The following is a 23,039-nucleotide window of genomic DNA, read 5'->3' as shown; positions in this document are numbered from 1 at the left end:
TCTTTAAATTTAGCCCTAGAATTTTGCATGTTTTTCAGTCCTGTCCCTGGCTCATTGACGCGTGTCCAAATTTGGGTTTTATTACCCATCTGATCCTCGACCTTTGAGCGCCTTTTGATTTTAGTCCCCTTTGTTTTTTTTTACGGTGTTTACCCTTTAATTTCATTTTTTGTCCTGATCTAGTCCCAAATCTGTTAGATTTCAATTTATTTTTGCAAACTATTTACTTATTTATTTTAAACTTTATATTATTTATTTTAAGTTTTTCATATATTATCCATTTTAAACTATTATATGCATATTATCATTTAAATTTCTTCATATTATTTTCCTTTAAAAAACCGTTATATGTCTTCTTTATTATTTATTTATTTTAAACTATTTTATTATTATTCATTTTAAGTTTTCATATACTTTATTTTTTATTATTCATTATTTTATTTATTTACTTTTTACCTATTTATTTTCATTTACTGTTTATTTGTTATTATATTTTCAACCTTTTATATTGAAAATAACCTTTTTAAAAAATAGATTTTTTTCCATATATTGGGTTCTTTTTTATTATTAGTTTCTTATTGGTTTATCATTTCTTTTAATTATTAGATCCTCATTACATCCTTTTGTGCGGTCCCTATTTTCATTTTATTCTATTTTACGTTTTATTGTTACAATTTGATTATCAATATTGTCATTCCTTGCTTTTTATAGTTTTTTATTTTATTATTAATTATCATTTTAATATTTTGCTTGTATTATCACCTTACATTATTTCATTACTATTTTTTTAATTCATATCACAGTTTTTTATCCGATACATAAAAAAGAATTTTTTCCTTTAAAATAAATAAAACTTCGTATTTAATTCAAAAGGGTCATACCCTAACCTACGGGGTTTTTGGTTTTTTCTCGACAAATTCGAACATACAAATCTCTTTTAAGAAATATATGTTTTTTTAATCTCGGGAATTAGTACAAAAATCGTATTCTAACTTACAGAATATGATCTTTTCTAAAACCGAGATAATTGAATATCTTTCGAATAAATAAATTTTTTGGCATGTATTTTTGTATCAGAAATTTAAGACATTGTATCCTAGCTTACAGGATGTAACTCTCTTTCTCGATTAACGTGAAATGTGCCCATTTCTTGAAAATTTTTAATATTTTAACAAAGGATCGTATCCTAAATTCTTTTTGAGTTTTTAACTTTCAACAATAAGACACTAATTAATCAACTAGGTACCAATTTTTGGGCGTTACGAGGGTGCTAATCCTTTCTCGTAGTAACCGACTCCCGAACCCATCTTTCTGAATTTCGTAGACCAAAATTGTCGTTTTAATAAATCAAATTGTTTATAAACATAACTATTTTTCGAGGTGACCCGATCACACCTCATTAAAAAAGATTGGTGGCGACTCCCGTGTTTGTTTTCGTTTTCAAAGTTAAAGTCGATACAATTTATTAAAAAGTGGTTTCGACAACCATCATATGAACTATCGCATTTAGTTTAACCGATTTAATTAATTAGTCTGATCTGATTCAATAACACCAGCTAAGGCGATCAAAAGAAAAAAAAAACATTTGCGAAAAATGTCTGTAAATACACAGTTGGTTAAAATTTTTTTAAAAAAAAGAAAAGCATTATATTATATTAATAAAAATTATAAAAATTCAAAAGAAAATAACAAATTAGCTTTTTGATAGTAGATAATGTGACAATGGAATGGGACTGTCAAATGCTTGTGAATGCTTTAACACGCTGGTTGGATGATTGTGTCTTAGATCAATTTCACTATTTATCATTTTGTTAGATTTGTCAAGATGCTAATAAAGCGATTTATTTTGTGGTTTGAGTGACCTTTTTATACGTAAACCATTTGAAATGAGGAGTCACTTCCCACTTTTCTTGTTTCTAAACTCGCAGTTGATAGTATTAGATGAGCTTGTTTGCTTCGGTTTTAGTATTCCTATCCTTGTTAATTGTGTCTATCTTCTTTTTGCTTCTCTTTAATTTTTTATTTTCTCTAAAAAAATTTTGAAAAAAAAATCCGTAAAAAGTTATATTTTAAAAAAACTTTTGAAATTAAAATTGTTCATTAAAGACTTTTTTTTAATACTCTGTTAACTTTTCACCTTTTAGATTTTGTTTTTGAAATTTTATAATTTTATAATATTATATAATTTTTTTGGCTTTTATTTTTAATTTTTTTAAATTCAGCCAGCACACGTATAGATATTTTTCACAATTATATTTATTTTTTGTTCTTTTCATCACGTCAACTTTTAGAGATTTATCTATACTATTATTTAAATTTTTTATTAAGTTAATGTCACTCATTAACCTGGTCTTAACTTAATTAGAGAATTACAAAAAAATCATTTTATTTACTAAGTTAAATGTTCATACGAGTGTTTCTGTCTTTTTATATTTTTATAAATTAATAAAAATTTATCTATAATAAGATTTGAACCAAATACATCATTTTATTTGCTAAGTAAGTTATGTAATTATTTGGGTGTTTTTGTGTTTTTATATTTTATAAACCGATAAAAATTAGTTCATAATGAGATTTGATATCATGCATATAAAACTTTTTTATTTACCATGTAAAACTGAAGTTATTTTGATGTTTTTATTTCAAACTTTGATAAATATATTTGTGTATCTATACTATTAATAAAACCTCTAATTGAATTGGTGTCACGGGTTAAAAGGTACCAACTCGGTTAAGAAATGGCTAATATGCACTTTTATTAAATGGCTACTACTATTATTTTGAGGACATTTTTGCCTTTTCATACATTTATATAGTTTTTTGTTTAAATAAAATACCTAAAATTCACATATATGAGAATTAAACTCATGGTTAATGAATTTATAAACAAATTCTTTACCACTACACCAATAATAATTCTTAAGTAAACTTTTATAAATTAAATTTTAAACAAATTTAACATATTTCATGTGTTATTATGATTAATTAGATTTAAACCTTACGCTTCATTGTTTGTTGAATGTTATTTATAAACACACATCCATGTTCTAAATCCATATTTTCCACACACATACACATATGATAAGATTTCTTGCTTTAATAATGTTGTTGATTGAGTTAGTATCACAAATTAACTTAACACCAACTAAGGATTGATGACAAAATAATGATAAAAAATTGTATTTCTTTAGTATTTTAATCTTATGTGTGAAAAAACAGAACGTCGGTAATGACAATGTATCACAAAGAAAAGAGAAAGAAAAAATAAAGAACACATAGATTTTTACGTGGAAATCCTTTCGGGAAAAAAACCACGGGTAGAGGAGAAGATAATTCACTATGTCAAATTCAAATTATTATAAGAGGAGTAGACTATATTTATTTATAGGCTTGTAAAACCATATTCTAATAGGAGTGTAGTAATATTGAAACACATTATTCTAATCAATATCAAATAGATGGAGTTTAATAAGGATTAAAAAAATCTTATTCTAAAATAAAATAAAAGAATTGTAGTTCTATATGGATTTTACTTTTATTTTATTTTACCACTGTATTTTATTTAAATAAGGATTCGGGTCACTCAATTCTAACATTATGTGTTTTTTGTATTTAGGTTTCATTTTACTCACAATTTAATCTTTTTTTCTATTTTAATATTGTACATATTTCATATGTTCTTATTAAATAGTTTCAAACCATACTTTTTATTATTTATTGTATATTATTTTTAAACACATCTTTTGTTAGAATTAAGTGACCCTAATCCTTATTTAAATAAAATACTGTGGTAAAATAAAATAAAAGTAAAATCCCTATAGAATTATACTTCTTTTATTTTATTTTAGAATAAGGTTTTTTAAACCTTATTAAACTCCATTTATTTGATATTATTTGAATAAGGAGTTTCACTCCTATTAGAATAAGGTTTACAAGCCTATTAATAGGCATAGTCTACTCCTCTTGTAATTAATTTAAATTCGACATAGTAAATTTTCTTCTCCTCTACCCATGGTTTTTTCCCGAAAAGGTTTCCATGTAAAATCTGTGTGTTCTTTATTTTTCTATTTCTATTTTTCTTTGCGATATATTGTCATTACCGACAATATATTTTTCACAAATTGGTATCAGAGCTTCCGGGTTGTCCATCTCAATCACGGTAATGACGTCTTTGAAGTATGAAATTTCGCTGTTGGATCGCAACACCAGATTTGTGTTGTGGCAGATAAAGATGCAATCAATTCTTGCACAGATGGACTTAGAGGAAGCCCTACTAGGGGTAGATAAGATGCCTTCAACATTGACGGAAGAAGAGAAGAAGCGCAAGGATCAAAAGGCATTAACACAGTTACATCTGTATTTGTCTCACAAAATTTTGCAGGATGTGATGAAGGAAAAGACTGTCGCTGGATTATGGAAGAGGTTGGAACAGATATGTATGTCAAAAACTCTAACTAGCAAGCTACATATGAAGCAGCGTCTTTATGCTCATCGTTTGGAGGAAGGTGCATCTGTGCACGAACACTTAACAGTGTTCAAAGAAATTCTCTCAAACTTGGAGGCCATGGAGGTTCAGTATGATAAGGAAGATCTAAGGTTGATTCTACTTTGTTCGTTGCCCCCGTCTTATTCAACCTTTAGAGATACGATTTTATATAGTCGCGAGTCTCTCACAGTTGATGAGGTTTATAATTCTTTAACCTCGTATGATAAGATGAAGTATCTTGTGGTTAAAACTGACTCTTAGAGAGAGGGTCTTATTGTTCGTGGGAGACAAGATCGAAATGCTAATGGTAGTCGTGGAAGGACACAGGAACAGAATCCTCGCAGTAAATCTAAGGGTAGATCGAAGTCTTCAAACAAAGGTAAAACTTGTAACTTTTGCAAGAAGAAATGGCGCATTAAATCTGAGTGCTATAAGCTACAGAACAAGATCAAAAGGGAGGCTGCGAATCAAAATGGAAAACAACTAGAAAATTCTGGTAAAGTTGATGTTGTAGAATATTACAGCGATAGTGAACTTCTAGTCGCTTCTGTCAATAATTCTAAAGCGAGCGAGGAGTGGATTCTTGATTCGGGTTGTACCTTCCACATGAGTCCCAATCGGGATTGGTTTACAACTTACGAAACAATGTCTGAAGGTATTGTGTTGATGGGAAATAATGCTTCACGTAGGTAAAGCTGATGTTGTAGAATATTACAGTGATAGTAAACTTCTAGTCGCTTCTGTCAATAATTCTAAAGCGAGCGAAGAGTGGATTCTTGATTCGGGTTGTACCTTCCACATGAGTCCCAATCGGGATTGATTTACAACTTACGAAACAATGTCTGAAGGTATTGTCTTGATGGGAAATAATGCTTCACGTAGAATTGCAGGTGTTGGAACAATTAGAGTTAAGATGTTTGATGGAGTTGTCAGAACACTCAGTGACGTACGACATGTTCCAGAATTAAAGAGAAATTTAATTTCATTGAGTACTATTGATTCAAAAGGGTACAAATACACAGCTGAAAGTGGGGTTTTGAAGATTTCCAAAGGTTCCCTTATTGTGATAAAAGGGCAGAAAAAGACTGCTAAGTTATATGTTTTGCAGGGTTCTACTGTTACTGGTGATGTACCTATGTCATCCTCTTCCTTGTCAGATGATGATATTACTAAAATTTGGCATATGCGCCTAGGGCATATGAGTGAGAATGGCATGGCAGAATTGAGCAAAAGAGGACTTCTTGATGGGCAAGGAATTTGCAAACTGAAGTTCTGTGAGCACTGCATTTTTGGGAAGCAAAAGACAGTTCGATTCACCAGAGGAATCCATAGCACGAAGGGAACATTGGAGTATATTCATTCTGATCTGTGGAGGCCATCCAGAGTGCCTTCGAGAGGTGGAGCTAATTATATACTATTATTGATGATTTTTCTAGAAAAGTGTGGGTGTTCTTCTTGAAGCAGAAAAACGACGTGTTTTTCGCATTTAAGTCTTGGAAAACCATGATTGAAAAATAGACGAAAAAGAAAATAAAATACCTCCGCACAAACAATGGCTTAGAGTTCTGTTCTAATGAATTTAATAAACTGTGCAAGTTAGAAAGGATCGTGAGACACTTGACAGTTCGTCATACTCCACAGCAAAACGGCATTGTAGAACGAATGAACAGAACGATCATAGAGAAGGTTTAATGTATGTTGTCAAATGCCAACTTATCAAAGTCATTTTGGGCAGAAGCAGCCTCTACTACATGTTTTTTGATCAACCGATCTCTATCCGTTGCCATTGAGAAAAAGACTCCACAAGAGGTATGGTCTAGTAATCCTGCTGACTATTCTGATTTAAAGATCTTTGGTTGTCCTGCGTATGCTCATGTTGATAATGGAAAATTGGAACCGAGATCTATTAAATGTGTTTTTCTTGGTTATAAAGCTGGTGTAAAAGGGTATAAGTTATGGTGTCTTGAAAATAGAAAAGTTGTGATTAGCAGAGATGTTTTTGATGAAACTGCTATGCTACCTAACTTATCTCTTAAAGAATCTTCCAATAAAGAAAATCAAAAGCAGGTGGAGCATTAGATTAATCTAGAATCTACAATAGAGTCGACTACTAAAGCCAATACAAAAATTCAAAATAGAGTTACTTCTTCACCACAATACTCTATCGCCAAAAACATAACTAGAAGAGAAATTAAACCTCCAAAGAAGTATGCCGAGGCTGATCTAGTTGCTTATGCTTTAAATGTGGCTAAAGATATAGATGCAAACCAAGAGCCATCTAATTATTCTAAGGCGATTAGTTGTGAAGACTCAGAAAAGTGGATGTTTGCTATGCAAGAGGAGATGGAATCACTACACAAAAATCAAACATGGGATCTTGTGAAACTTCCTAAAGGTAAAATGATTGTTCGTTGTAATTGGGTGTTTAAAAAGAAAGAGGGGACTCCAAGAGTTAAAGAACCTAGATATAAAGCAAGGCTTGTTGCAAAGGGTTACAGTCAAATTCTAGGAGTGGACTTCACAGATGTGTTCTCTCCAGTTGTAAATAAGAAAGGTCAAAGCCCAACTAAGTGAAGAATTTGAGATGAAAGACTTGAGACCAGCAAAGAAGATACTTGGTATGGAGATTCTCAGGGATAGAAAAGCAAGTAAATTGTACTTAAGTCAAAAAGGGTACACTGAGAAAGTTCTTTCCAGATTCAATATGCAGAATGCTAAGCCTGTTAGTACTCCTTTAGCAGCGCATTTTAGACTTTCATCGGCTTTGTCTCCACAATTAGATGATGAGATGGAGTACATATCACATGTTTCATACTCTAGTGCAGTGGGATCTCTCATGTAAGCCATGGTTTGTTCACGTCCAGATTTATCATATGCAGTTATGGTTTGTTCATGTCCAGATTTATCATATGCAGTTAGTGTAGTTAGCAGATACATGGCGAATTCCGGTAAAGAACATTGGAAAGTAGTTCAATGGGTTTTAAGATACTTACGAGGTACTACCAATGTTTGCTTACAGTTTGGAAGAACTAGAAATGGAGTCATTGGGTATGTTGATGCTGATTTTACTGGAGACCTCGATAGAAGAAGATCTCTCACCGGTTATGTCTTTACAATCGAAGATTGTGCAATCAGTTGAAAAGACACTTTGTAAACTACAGTCGCTTTGTCTACCACTGAAGCTGAGTACATGGCGATTACTGAGGCTTGTAAAGAAGCTATTTGGTTGAAGGGGCTCTTTAGTGAACTCAATGAAGACCTTCAAATCAATATAGTATTCTGTAACAGTCAGAGTGCCATTTTCCTTACAAAAGATCAAATGTTTCATGAGAGAACAAAACACATTAATGTTCGGTATCATTTTGTTCGTGATATTATTGCTCGTGATGATATTGTTGTGAGCAAAACTAGTACTCATGAAAATCCTGCAGATATGATGACTAAGTCACTTCCTATAACCAAGTTTGAGTATTGCTTAGACTTGGTTGGTGTTCATTGTTGAAGATAAACTCTTAAGGGGTTTTATGGAAGAGGTCAAGAAACTTGTTCGTTGAGAGTTCGCGATGAAGAACTTGTTCATTAAGAATTCGTGTTAAGGTGGAGATTGTTAGAATTAAGTGACCCAAATTCTTATTTAAATAAAATACTGTGGTAAAATAAAATAAAAGTAAAATCCCAATAGAATTATACTTCTTTTATTTTATTTTAGAATAAGGTTTTTTAAACCTTATTAAACTCCATCTATTTGATATTATTTGAATAAGGAGTTTCACTCCTATTAGAATAAGGTTTACAAGCTTATTAATAGGCATAGTCTACTCCTCTTGTAATTAATTTGAATTCGACATAGTGAATTTTCTTCTCTTCTGCCCGTGGTTTTTTTCCCGAAAGGGTTTCTACGTAAAATCTGTGTGTTTTTTATTTTTCTATTTCTATTTTTCTTTGCGATATATTGTTATTATCGACATTATATTTTTCACATCTTTATATTCTAAATATGTGATTTCTACAAAAATACGCATGTGATAAGATTTTTTGTGAAACCCAATACCAAACTCAGTTGTCGCCATTGGATGTGTGCCGTCACATAATCTTGCAAGAGCAACTCAGACTATCTCAATCCATTATTTCAATTAATTTGGCAATCAGTTGCAAAAAATTTCATGAAAATCACTATTTAATATAATGTCACTTTAATTTCACTTAAATTTACAATCTTTTTAATTTAGTATCATATAAAACTTTTCAACTTTTCAATTTAAATCCATTTAAAGTTACAACTTATTAATTAATACTTCATTAATTCATCATATAAAAATTACTTACTTAATGTCTCATCAAGTTCATTTAAACTTCTCTTATATATTAACAATTCCATCTCTTATATCAACTTCTTAGTATTACAATTCTTCTATTATTTTCCTCCTCCTCCTCTCCATTCCGCATCCTATATGTACATGTATATAGATAAGAATATTTGACTTTTAGTAGAACATGTCTATATGTAACATTAATTATTCTTTTACTAATTACACGTATACTCTTAACAAGGTTGTCTACTTGAATAATAGTCACAAATTATTTATATCTTAACCTACATAATTTGAAATTAAGATCCGCTTTTTGTTTTTGAAACTAGACTCAATGAAATTTTTACCATAAAAATTTCAAAATTTCTACATAAGCCAAATAATATATTATTTTCTTCAAATCTCCCATGTTCTGCTGTTAGGCAACTCTGACCCTTCTCCACTAAAAATTATTTATGTTTCAATACATAATTTTTATAATGTTTCTATTTGTTTCTTTTGAAAATAGACTCATTAACCTTTTATACACATAAATTTTATCTCCTAAATTACACACAACAGATTCCAAAGTTTCAAGTTCAGGTCCTCACTTGGACTCTATCTATGACAATAACACTTTAAGGATTACACATGACATAGTACAGTAGTCATGCAGTTTGGATACTCACAGATGATCTCGAGGAAGTTTCTATTATATCACTACTATTTTATGCACAACTCTTGTTTCTAATCAATTACTTGCTGCTGCTTCTCCAACGAACTCCTCTTAACAAGATTTCAAAGTGTAATAGAGCAAAAGAAAAGAGAAGGGAAAAATCCCCACTACAAAGGTTTTCACTGACATTTATATCTCACAACTTTCTCTCTTAGGACTAACATAAGACGTGACTAACATGCAAAGCTAACTCAATTCTATCATGGCACACATAATCATTACATACTATAACACATCAAGAATAATCATAACACTTTGGTATTTTTCTAACTAAATCCCACTTAAAAAAACTAAACAGAATTCACACGTGCACAAACGGATAACATTCAGATCCACATCTCACAATCCTATACTGGCGTACATAAAAAAAAGGTCTTAACACATAAACCTTCCAAAAGAAACACTGATTGGTGGGTTCCTCACTACGACCACGTTAGACCATAAAATACAACATAGACTTCACCCTAAACAACATACGCCACTCATGGCGCACAACATAAACAAGTACCATACTGGCGAGTACAACATAAGTCAGTCTCACCTTGACTTAAATCTTAGCTAACTCTCAGCCCTTACAATCTGCCAACAAGAATACACCGGTCAAGGTATTACACAATTAGTGATTTGGTATTGGTGCAATATTTGAGTATTTTTTAGGTACAATTAAGTAAGATTTGTTTGCTTGAAAATGTCCATTTTAGGTCATTTGACCATTTAGTGTCGAGATTGAAAGAACATGTCTCAAGACCGTTACACGTTTCATTTAAATTTTGCATTTAAGAGCATGAGGTCTCGAAACATAAATGTATATTCTCAAAAAATTGATCCAAGGTCTAGAGACAAAAGAACATCAAAGTTAAATAGGTTTTGCCTTGCTTTAGGTCTCGAGATAAAAGAACATTGAAGCTCAATAGGTTTTACCCTGTTCCAGGCTTCGAGATAGGAACCTCTTGTCTCGAGACATTCAAACATTAAAGAAAACATAGGAAAACAGGGAAGGTTGGTCTCGAGATGTTGTCTCGCAACAATCTTGAGACACAATTAGTAATATCTCAGGACATGCTAACTTCGAAGATAAAAATCAAAAAATAATTTATGATCTGTCTTGAGACAAGGAGATGTGAATTTAAAATTTGATATTTGAGTTCAAATTCGAGTCCTAACTCAACATTTGACCTTTCTTAACTCCATTTAACAATGATTTTGAACCTTAACCATTATAAATGAATAAGTGCGAATATGATTGATGATTAAATTGGCTAATTGCTATGTTATGTTTTAAATTTTATAATTATGAAATGGATTAGCTTGAGCTGTTTTGGCAACCTAATGTGACATCACATACTCTGATTTAGTGATTGGGTCAAAAATGGGGTGTTACATCTTGTATTAAATTTGCACCCAATTAAGCTCCTACTGTTAACTAAAATAATTAATTAAGCACCTTCGTTAACAATTTCCGTCATTGACCACGTTGACCGTTAAAATAAATTAATAGACCAATTAAATGGTGACACATGACAACTTCTGGTTTAATATAATATTTCCCATTAAACATGATTAAAAATCATAAAAAATAATAAAAATGATATAAACTTATTAAAATTATAAAAAAATATAAATATTGTAATAATATAAAAATTCTTATAAATTATAAAATTAATAAAAAAATATTTAAAATAAAATATGTATTATAATTCTTAAAAATAATAAAAAATTATAAAAATTATAAAAATACATTAAAATTGATATAAACTTATAAAAAATTGAACTGGACTGGTTAGCCTGAAATTGGCAAGGAAATTGGTGTGAGAAAAGCCATTAGACCGGTTAACTTAGGAATCGGGCGGTTGAACAGATTTTTTATTTTTTAGTATTTTTATCAAACCAAAATTTAATTATCCAACTATTAACTTATGTCAGAATGAAATATTTTAACCAAGGTTTCAGAATTGAATTAGTGGTCAAACCGATCAGGCCATCCGTTTGCTAGTTCGATTGATCCATCCAGTTCAATTAAATAAAACATTCAAAATAAAAAAAATTAGTTCTACCGTCCCAAGTCAACCGATCTAATGGCTTTCTCAAGATGCCCTTGTTGATTTTGGTCTAATCAATCTAAACGACTGATCCAGTCCTGTTCAAGTTTTTATCTATTTTTAATAATTTTTATAAGTTTAAATCACGTTGAATACTTTTTATATTTTTTTCATGATTTTTATTGAATTTTAGTACATTTTTAAAATTTAAATATGTTTTATTAATTTTATAATTTATTAGATTTTTATAATTTTTATAACTTTTTAATAATTTTTATAAGTTCATATCAATTTTCATATTTTTAAATTTTTTAATATTAAAAAATATCATTTATATGATAAAATAAAGAGAGATGGAGAGAATAAAGAATAAAGAAAATATGAAAACAATAGAGAATGTAATTTATTGATCAAAAGGGGTGATTACAATGCTTCATCAGAGTCTCTATTTATAGGCATAAGAAGTATAGAAGAAGTAGAGATCTAATTCTAATAACTATTGGAATTTAAATTACACCAAAACTTTATCTTGATCATAATGGACATCCACTTAATAAGATATTCATAACACTCGCCCTTGGATGTCCATTGGTAGATAATGTGCCTCGTTAAAACCTTATTAGAAAAAACCCTGTGGGATAAAAACTTAATGAAGGAAAAAGTGTACACAATCTATAATATGCATAATATGCTGTCCCATTAAGAACCTTACCAGGAAAACCCAATAGGACAAAACCTCGGTTAAGGAAAAAAGAGTACAACACGTATTTACTCTCCCTCATGAAAACATAACATAGTTTCTTATATTCTACGTATTCAATCTTGAATACTAGTTTTTCAAATGACTATTTGAATGTATTGCTAAGCATTTATATCACCATTCTTTTGAAAATCATGAGTGAGAGAAAATTTTGGGGAAACATATTTTGATCTCTTTAGGAGTTTCAACAATAATCATATCAAACTTTCATCATGATCCTTCTATAAAAATAAAAATAGGTATTTTGGATCATTTTATAATCCTCTTTCAACTACTATAGACTAAGTCAAATTTACCACATATGTTCAATTATTTCAATTTATATAAATGTATAATTTTCCGAGAATTTCAATATGCTTCTAGCATTTTAAATCCTTCAAGGATTTTAATATAAACTTTACTATATGGTGATTTATAAAGGATGTAACAACCTTTATAAAGGATGTAACAACCACCATTAGACGCAAGTTAAATCTTTTATGAATTGTCAAAATAATATGTCTAATGGTTATTGCATCCACCACAAAAGAATATTATATATTTTCATAATCAATACCAGTACTTAGTATTTTTATTCCGTTTTTGCAAAACTACTTCATTTGCATCCTCACTGGCTTTATACATTTAGATATTTGGACTACTGGTCCAAAAATTCCACGAATTTAGTTGTACTTGAGTTGCGTCTTTCTATTTTGATCAATTTATTTCATATTTATATTTCTCAATGGATTTATTCAAGATCTTCCTTTTATTTTATTATTTCAATAATAATATTGCATTCAAAATCATTGTCGACCACTTTTATTAATCGGTTCCACATTTTCTCAAATTGACATAACTTATCGAGATCTCTTGTTTTCATTATTTTAAAATTTAATTTCAGGTACCGGAATCTCTTCTGAAGTTTTACTTATTAGTTATGTCTTGGGTCTCTTCTAGAGCACCCGCCTCCACTATATGACCATCTAGAAGAATTTTCATATTTGGAACTGATCAATCTATTATTTTATTCCAACTGATTGTCCTATTGGGACTTTGATTCAAATAAAAATATTAGATGGTATATAACACTTGGTTATTCTTATTAAGTTTGTAAATACATCTAACAGTTAACTTGTAATGAGTTATCCTTATTGAACTTCTGGTTCAAATTACTCTCCCCCTAACTCATTACGAGTTATTATTTCCCTCCCCTTCATGTCAAAAAACTATCGAATCAAAATTGTAATCACAAATCATGTCATAATTAAATCTCGAATACATTAAAAACATCTAATAATATAAAGAAACTTGTAATTAATATATATTCTCAACTTTATTTGAGGATTCACTCATCTTTGTGCGTTGTGGTGAAACAATTGGAACATATACGCACAAACAAAAATTCAAAGAGCAGAAATATTTAGCTCTTGATCAAAAACCAATTATAATAGGGAGTTTTATAACTTATTGGCTTGATTCATACAACACGTAAATCAACATAATCTCATGTTGAAATAAGAAGTTTAGTTCTCATAAGTAATGGTTTAGACATTAATCAGAGGTGTTCAATCAATAATTTCTCTAAATCATTATGCGCAAACTTTTACAAAAGTTTTTCAAACTCAATCAATAAAAGATTAAGATATAAACTTATCAGTATTAGCAAGATGAATTGTCTTAATTGCATGATTTGAAATTAATTATTTAAACAATCAATCTTGCTAACGACAGGTTGCAAATTGATAACACATTTGTGGTTATTTTTTAGATGCATCTACCAAAATCATATAATATCAAAACCATCCGTATAGTGGATGAATGAGCCCATATTCATTTCAGAAATGCAAGACATTAAATCTCAACTTTAGCTAGTGAGTTTCTAATAATCAATTTTCATTGAGAACAAGCAACATATGAGAATTCTTTTAAAATTAAAGGATCTTTTAGTCCTTTAATGAATGTCCATATGAATTCTTAATTAATTTCCGCATCATATATGATCCAGGATGGTCTAACTGGTCACGCCAAGTAGTAAATGCATTTGTATCAGTAAACTTCTAGTTTACTTTAACATGTGTTTCAATTGTACTAAATTGTAACAAATTAATAATTTTACTATCATTACTTTTACTTTGTGTCCACATATAAGTGCTATTTTGACATTTACTACTAGGAATGTCTAAATCAATGTGAATATTATAATGTCACTAAGTCAACAAAATAAATATAATTTCCAAACTGTAATACCCCAAACCCATATCTGTCGCTGGATTAGGGTTACAAGGCATTACCGGATATAGCACATATCAGAACAGACATTTACTACATTTCTTGTTTCGTAATTCAATCACATCAATACACATGCATTTTATATTTAATATCAATATTAATAATTTAATCACTTATTCGACCCAACTAACTTATATCAGCTCATAATACATATATCATACAACCTCAATAACCAAACCTTATGACCAAAGTTCATGGCTTTTAGACTTCTAATTAGTCTTCAAACCTATTTTATTTCACATATACCGCATGCATATATCCATCTGTTTATAAACGTCCGTTTCATTAGTTAATTATCAAACATAACAATCTATGTACTTTTGCAAATTCACTCTTTAAGTTAAAACAAAACGTATCATTTATCCTATTCAAAAACCACGTATGAAATATTAACAAACATTACAAATAATAGAATAGTATCTTGTTCCTTACCAATTCATAGGCATTTTTCAATAATAAAATTTATCCTATTCGATCATAAATAGGTAAATAATATTACATCCAACTCACATGCTTATCAAAATGAACCATTTACTAAGGCCGAATTTGCTACCACATATTTAACACATTTCGAAATCAATCATTCAACATTTAAATAGCAAACCACAATTAAACATATCATAGGTATATGTATTTGTTTTACCCATCACTAGCCGAATATAACTACACATCATTTACCACTTTCAAGCCTATCCATGAATCAAATTATACATTATAAATGAATCCATAATAAACCACAACTGAATCATATTCATTTCATATCTTCTTGCCAAAACACATCACACTTATATGACATGCATAATACTTGATTCATATATTAAAATTATACATATCATTTCTCATTTACAAATCTCAAACTCATACATTCATTTATAACATAAAACACACTTTTAAAACAGGCCTAAATCATGACCAAAATTACACATATTTTTCCATATGTTATAACTGAACTTAACTATCATTTCATTTATAATATACTTAGCATTTTACCCATTTATTCAATCCACATATCAAAACCTTATCACTAAGCATACACCATATATATATATCACATACATATGAAATACATATTACTTTCGATACAAGTTTAAACCATGACTTAATTCAATTGATCATTAACAAAATATATTAAACAAGTTACACATAATTATACCATGGCCGAATCTAATTACTCAAGCATCAAATAAATCCATTATATTCAAAGGGATAGAAACTAAGTTTAACCAAAAGAAATAAGCCATTTTTGCATGGCTCAAAACATAACCCAAAATCAAGTATTTCAGCTATGCTATACATGCCATAAGATCGAATTCAAACTTAACAAAATACCGAAAGGAGTCGATAGTGTGATAGTCTTCTCTGACGATCCCCGAGCTCGTAACCAACTTCCTAAATCTATAAAACGAAGAGCAACATATACACAATAAGCTTTGACAGCTTAGTAAGTCATAAGCAAACAATAATCATATGAATATTAACATTAAGTCAATTAACCTAGTCAGTCTAAACCTTAATGAAATATATATATCTCACATTCACAAGTTTATATGTTTTCAAATATGAATTAGCATTTAACATCATATAGCTAAATGCACCAATACTCATAAACATATATAATTATCACTCTTTAATGTCACAACTATATCATTAGGCTGAATCACTTATAATATCACAAGTATATCAATTCAAGTATACAACTTACCTTAATTTCATATCATAGTATGAATACATACCTGAACCTTTTAATTCGATTTCACATTCGGTCTTTACTTCACATTGCCCGTTGAACCGTTTGAAAATTTAAAATGATACGCGAATAATCAGAAAACTCGTACAATGCCAATGTCCCAGACGTGGTCTTACATGTAATCATATATCAATGCCACTATCTCAGACAGGGTCTTACATGAATCAAATACAATGCCGATGTCCCAGACATGGTCTTACACGTAAACATAAATCGATGCCAACATCCCAGATGTGGTCTTACACGAAAACACGTACCGAAAATCCTATGTCATGACATATGTATCCTATCTATTCCTAGGGTTCGTACGGGACTTTCAGACCTTGAATCTCGATCGGATCGAACTCGAAATATAGCTCCTTTGCTCAATACACATTCGACCATACACAAATATATTCACAAAAATTCCATTCATCATGTAACATTTATATATTATCAAATTTAACGACATTTATATGCTTATAGACTTACCTCAAGTCATAGATGATTATTCCACGACTATATCTTTTCCACCATTTATAATCGATCTATTTGTTTCACTATCAAAGCATAATAATAAATCAATATATTAACTAACTCAAATATCAAATCAAGTTCAAACTCAAACCATTCTATCATTTAATTATAATTAGTAAAAACATATTTATTCCTCACAAATGGTCAACACAAACACAACCATTATCCAATTCATTCCAATTTGGACAACATGAATACAGTAGGAATTTATAATAGTTCATTAAACTTAAAATTTGAAAGATTTACATATTTGGATGGTATTAAGATACTCTTTAATAAACAACATTAATATACAAAAAATATGGCAGTATAATTAAGTACTTAATATCAATTCAAACAGCATTCAAATCCTGCATTACAGCAGCCTAATTAATCCACTAAAACCAATTTTAATAATAATTAACAGTTAACTTATTGATGCAGTACATATTAATTACTAATTACACTCTTCAATAGCTTAACCTAACATCAATTTAGACAACACTAATTAACATTAATTAATAGTCTACCAACTGCCCAAACGATATAAACATACGACTATTTATCACCATATAACTAACTCATTAACTAACACTTAAGACATAAATTTTGTATCATTATACTGGTCTTTTATTACCTTCTCAGCTACATTAAAGGCAGCATTAAACACTCATTTTTTCAAATTTCAGACATAATAAATACATCACTATTTATTCATTTGCAACTTCGACCATTATTAACATAATTTAAAGTCATTCAGACCACATTTATTGACATCTAAACAACAATTTTCTGCTGCATTAATACACCAAACAGCAGCCCTTAAAACAATATAAATACAGTCACTTAGACAACATTAATTGACGACTAAACAAGAATTTTTTTGCTACATTAATACACCAAACATCAGCCCTTAAAACAACATAAATAGTGTCACTCTCTAAACATCATTAACAATGCAATATTCGAACAACATCAATACCACAATCGGACAGTATAAACAGAGCAGCAATTAACAATATTAATCAGGGTAAAATTCGGACAGTAATTTAAAATTTTTCAAAAATTATCAAACACTAAAGAAATAAAAAAAATTCAAGGAAAGCTAGCTAATATTTCCCAACACCGATTATAACAATTCAATTTGCTCCTTCCCTCACACATTCGGTCAAAATTAAATCAACAATTTTGCAACTTCAAGTACATCCGACCATAACGAGCTTTAGATAGAATTATCATATTTTATTACTCATAAATAGATCTTTCACAGTCAAATATTTTGCTTCCAACCCCTTAATGGGGATGATGACAAAAGAAGGTCACAAAGATAATCACAATCAATTCAATTTAATAACAAGAGTAACCAAAACTCAATCCTCCCTTTTTCATCCTTTTAAAATAGATATTTATAGCAATAGTGATTCATATGAAATATAATATTTTCCTCATTCACAATCTCAATATGAGATCCATTACAAATAACTTTTAAAAGTAATGTATTAACCATCATAAATTTTGTGTTTTTTAGATAGTGACATATTTTCTCTTCTGAAGCTTTCAACTAATTTTGTACTATCAAATATTTGAATAATATTTGTTTGTTTCAATACCAAATAAGATAAATATTTTTTATCTGTAATGATAGATTTCATTACTACATTTTCATATCATTCCTCAAAGAATAATAACAGAAACAAAATATTTGGGCATACGCCACATATGTGGCCTATAATTTCATATCACATTGATAACATAAGTTATCTTTACCCTTTGAAAAGTTTTCTTGAGAACTCTCATTGTTCTCTTATTTATTACTATGTTCCCACTTTTAGTGGTCTATGAGTATATATTTTATTTTCTTTATATTTACATTCACTTCGGGGAATGCAATAGATTTACTAGGACGAACTTATAAACGTCCCAATAGATTCTTTATTTCATAATCACCATCGCAAACATGCATGAATTTTAAATTAGAATTTCTCTACTCATGTTGTCATGATTAGTCTCCAATTATAACAAACATGATAAAATAAATAAAATATAGTAAAATATATCTGAAGATCTTTAACATCATCGTCATCACCTTGACAAATCTATTCTTTACCCATGCTTGTACAATTATAAATCAAAGATCGGGAATAAGAACCACAATTCATTCTGAGATTGAATATTTTAACATCTTGAAGATGAAGTTGTAAGGGAGAAAGTTTAAGGTGAAAAGGAATTTGATTTGTGGGGTGACTTCGAAAGATTTTGAAAAAATAGAGAATCATCGTGTTGATAACGTGTTATAAAATAAAGAGAGATGGAGAGAATAAAGAACAAAGAAATATGAAAGCAATAGAGAATGAGATTTATTGATCAAAAGGGGTGATTACAATGCTTTATCAGAGTCTCTATTTATAGGCATAAGAAGTATAGAAGAAATAGAGATCTAATTCTAATAACTATTAGAATTTAAAATACACTGAAATTTTATCTTGATCATAATGGACATCCACTTAATAAGATATTCATAACAATTTATAGTTTTTTTTATATATTTTTATAATTTTTCTGATTTTCCCTTATTAATTTATATATTTTTAATATTTTCATGGAAAAAGCATTAAATTAAACTAAAAGTTATTATTTGGCACCATCTGATTGATCCATAATTTATTTTAACGATTAATGTGGTCAAGGATGGAAACAATTAACAAAGAAGCTTAACTAATTATTTTAGTTGACAATAAAGGCTTAATTAAGTGTAAAATTAATTCAGAGGGTTAATTGATTTGTTTACATATTCTTAATGTTTTTTTTTACGTATAAACCTAAAAATAATTTTATTGGTTAGAAAATACTTTTAAACTAAAAAGGAAACCGCGATGTTTATTTGGTGAAAGAAGGAAAAACCCTAAATATTAGATTTGGATGAACCGATGAATCCACAGTAAATGCTGGATTTGAATAACAAGTGGAAATCAATACGCCTAATCTTGTTTTTCAGCCAGAAAAAGGAAAATCAATAGGCCCAGTTCTCTTCATAACCCCACGTCGATTGATGCCTTAGGAATTAAAAACGGCATATAGGAATTAAAAAACAAAAATCAGAACAAATCAAGGTTCCATGAGGCGCCCATGATTGTGGTGAATAGTTTTCAACTAACCCAGCCGCATAAACCAAAAGTCCACGACTAGAACCAAGGTTAATATAATACTACATATTGACATATTAAAAATCATGCATAAAAAGTTACGGACACAAATACAAAACCATGACAACAGTGAATACTGCTACACAAAACCAGACACAGTTTCGTCTTGGAAAGGGAAAAGCAAACCATTGCTGTGCTTTGCGTAATTTAGCGAGCTGGAAATGGGCTTCCCTATAAATAGAATCTTGCTAGCTTTCTTCTTTCATCATAAACAACATACATAAGAAAAATAAAGAAGTGATCAGATAAACAAAAAAAGAAGTCTTTATTTCTGTTAACAGCCATTATGAGTACTGCTGGTCAGGTCATCCGTTGCAGAGGTGATCAATCGACTCTCCCTCTCTGATATGCAACTGTTTCTGGTTATAGGATCACTGTTCTTTGTTGGGTTTTTTTTCTGAGATCTCTGGTTTTGTTTGTTTTCTGGTGGTTTTGATGCTTGTTAAAACTTTCTCTTTGTTTTGTCCATCTTGTGACTGATTAATGGGTTGTTTGGCGATTGCTTTGCTAATTCAGTGGTTTTGGTATTATTGCAGCTGCGGTGGCATGGGAGTCGGGGAAGCCACTGTCAATAGAGGAAGTGGAAGTGGCACCACCGCAGAAGGATGAAGTCCGTATTAAGATACTCTTCACTTCGTTATGTCACACCGATGTCTACTTCTGGGATGCTAAGGTTCACACTTCTCTTTTTTTTCTTACTTCAACTTGTTAGGAGAAAGATTTTCAATCTGACTCTGGCATTGTTTCTGTTATTGCAGGGACAAAATCCTCTGTTTCCTCGCATACTTGGTCACGAAGCTGGAGGGTATGTATATGCCAGTCTAAATATTTACAGTTCCTATAATATTCTTATTATGTGTATACGCATTAACCCTTTTCTTTGATTTTTGTTTAGGATTGTGGAGAGTGTAGGAGAGGGCGTGACTGATCTAAAGCCAGGTGACCATGTTCTCCCCATCTTCACTGGGGAATGCAAGGAGTGTCCCCATTGCTTGTCTGAAGAGAGTAATATGTGTGATCTCCTCCGAATCAACACTGACAGGGTTGGAATGATTAATGATGGAAAATCCAGGTTTTCCATCAATGGGAAGCCTATCTACCACTTCCTTGGCACCTCTACTTTCAGCGAATACACTGTCGTCCATGTCGGTCAGGTCGCCAAGATCAATCCACATGCTCCACTTGATAAAGTTTGTGTTCTGAGCTGCGGGATGTCCACAGGTTAGTTAGTGACTAAATTTTTCTCCCCCCCCCTTCTTTGGGACATGTAAAAGATGTAAATGAAAGTGAGGAAGTTCTTGTTTCACAACTTGTTTTGCTTTTGTTCTTGTAGGTTTTGGTGCCACTGTGAATGTTGCTAAACCCAAAAAGGGTCAATCTGTTGCGATTTTTGGACTAGGCGCTGTCGGTCTTGCTGTGAGTTATTCTTGTCGCTTTGATTTTATATTTTCTTTTTCTTGGCGACTAGAAAGAGTGTAGGACTCATTTATCATTAATTCTCTGTTCTGCAATTTAGGCTGCCGAAGGAGCAAGAGTTTCCGGTGCTTCGAGGATCATTGGCGTTGATTTGAACCCCAGCAGATTCGAACAAGGTAGCATTGGTTTTGTAGTTACTTGAGCAAAACATTCCAAGATCGGTTATGTTTCTTGTTAAGCAAAGTTACAAAACTGATCATGTTTATTCTTATTACTTGTTGCAGCCAAGAAATTCGGTGTTACAGAGTTTGTGAATCCAAAAGATTACAACAAACCTGTCCAAGAGGTTGGTTCCCATTTGAAAATTCATTTCTATATGCATCCTGCTGGATTCTGATTGGAACATAACCATTAGTTACTAGGGCCACCTTGCGTAAAACCTGTCAACTTGTTATGGGATCCTTATTGAGAAATGATTCTAATGATCAGGTCATTGTTGAGATGACCGGTGGAGGAGTCGATCGCAGTGTTGAATGTACGGGGAGTATCCAGGCCATGATTTCTGCATTTGAATGCGTCCACGATGTAAATAGCTTCACAACATTTTCCTCTTCATCAATGATGCTAGATTATATCATTTTTCATGTTTAGCTGAAATGACTTGATTTTCAGGGGTGGGGAGTTGCGGTGCTTGTGGGTGTTCCAAACAAAGACGATGAATTCAAAACTCACCCAGTGAATCTGCTGTATGAGAAGACACTCAAGGGTACTTTCTTTGGAAACTACAAACCTCGTTCTGACATTCCTGCTGTTGTGGAGAAATATATGAACAAGGTGAGGTTATCTTCCTGTTTATTGGAACCAAGAGTGAGTGTTGAACACCAAAACAGAATGTGTTTGATATTTGTGCATGAATATGTAAATGCTGGTTCGAATATGTATTGGACATGAGTACATTTTCTCTTGCATACAAATATACTAACAGACAGTAAACACTGATATCTTTGATGTTGCAGGAACTTGAGCTAGATAAATTCATCACACACACTGTGCCTTTCTCAGAGATCAACAAGGCATTTGAGTTGATGCTGGCGGGTGAGGGACTGAGATGTGTGATTCGCATGGATGCATAAGGAGTGGCTGGCCTGGATTTTTCATACAAGGATGATGGAGTTTTCATTTTTATATTTATATGTGCAAAGAGTGATTAAGGAAATGAATAATGTATTCTACATGAGAATTCTCCTACAGTTTGAATATCAGAATAAATAAGAGACTCAATCATGTATTCCAAACTTTTATTAAATAATGATTGCATCTTTCTTTTCTGTTTACTTTTTTCTGTTCTTTTTTTTCGAGTTTCTAATAGTTGCTCTCAAACAAGTGCATCTTCAACAGTTTTAACTTTCCTTGTTTTTGTTTATCAACCATTATCTTTTTTAATTCTTCTTTTAGTCATCTCATTACTATTTGCTCCATTAATTCTAGTGTCATTATATCTATTTTCATCCTCAAAAGGTTCGACTAAAATCTCATTGGTTGTATTGGCCCTTAAAAAAAAGGGTCAATGTTAATTAAAGAATCCCATGTTACACTC

General features: G+C 30.7%; 1 protein-coding gene across 1 annotated transcript; it reads left to right on the top strand.

Moving 5' to 3' along the window:
- Positions 1–20,024: 20,024 nt before the first annotated feature.
- Positions 20,025–22,776, top strand: LOC107910427 (alcohol dehydrogenase class-P). The gene is made up of 10 exons (XM_041088426.1): positions 20,025–20,346; positions 20,563–20,699; positions 20,785–20,831; positions 20,922–21,247; positions 21,360–21,442; positions 21,543–21,618; positions 21,727–21,788; positions 21,932–22,027; positions 22,115–22,276; positions 22,459–22,776. The coding sequence occupies exons 1-10, from the start codon at positions 20,313–20,315 to the stop codon at positions 22,573–22,575; spliced, it is 1,140 nt and encodes a 379-aa protein (XP_040944360.1). The 5' UTR covers positions 20,025–20,312; the 3' UTR covers positions 22,576–22,776.
- The last annotated feature ends 263 nt before the right edge of the window (positions 22,777–23,039 follow it).

Source organism: Gossypium hirsutum, chromosome D02 (genome assembly GCF_007990345.1).
Source record: "Gossypium hirsutum isolate 1008001.06 chromosome D02, Gossypium_hirsutum_v2.1, whole genome shotgun sequence".
NCBI lineage: Eukaryota > Viridiplantae > Streptophyta > Magnoliopsida > Malvales > Malvaceae > Gossypium > Gossypium hirsutum.
This window is presented reverse-complemented; position numbering and strand designations above follow the sequence as displayed.

Excerpts from the sequence above, each read along its gene's own strand:
- LOC107910427 (XM_041088426.1), top strand. The coding sequence starts at position 20,313 with ATGAGTACTGCTGGTCAGGTCATCCGTTGCAGAG. Across the intron at positions 21,248-21,359 it reads GAGCTGCGGGATGTCCACAG|GTTTTGGTGCCACTGTGAAT; the intron begins GTTAGTTAGTGA and ends TTGTTCTTGTAG. Across the intron at positions 21,619-21,726 it reads CCCCAGCAGATTCGAACAAG|CCAAGAAATTCGGTGTTACA; the intron begins GTAGCATTGGTT and ends TACTTGTTGCAG.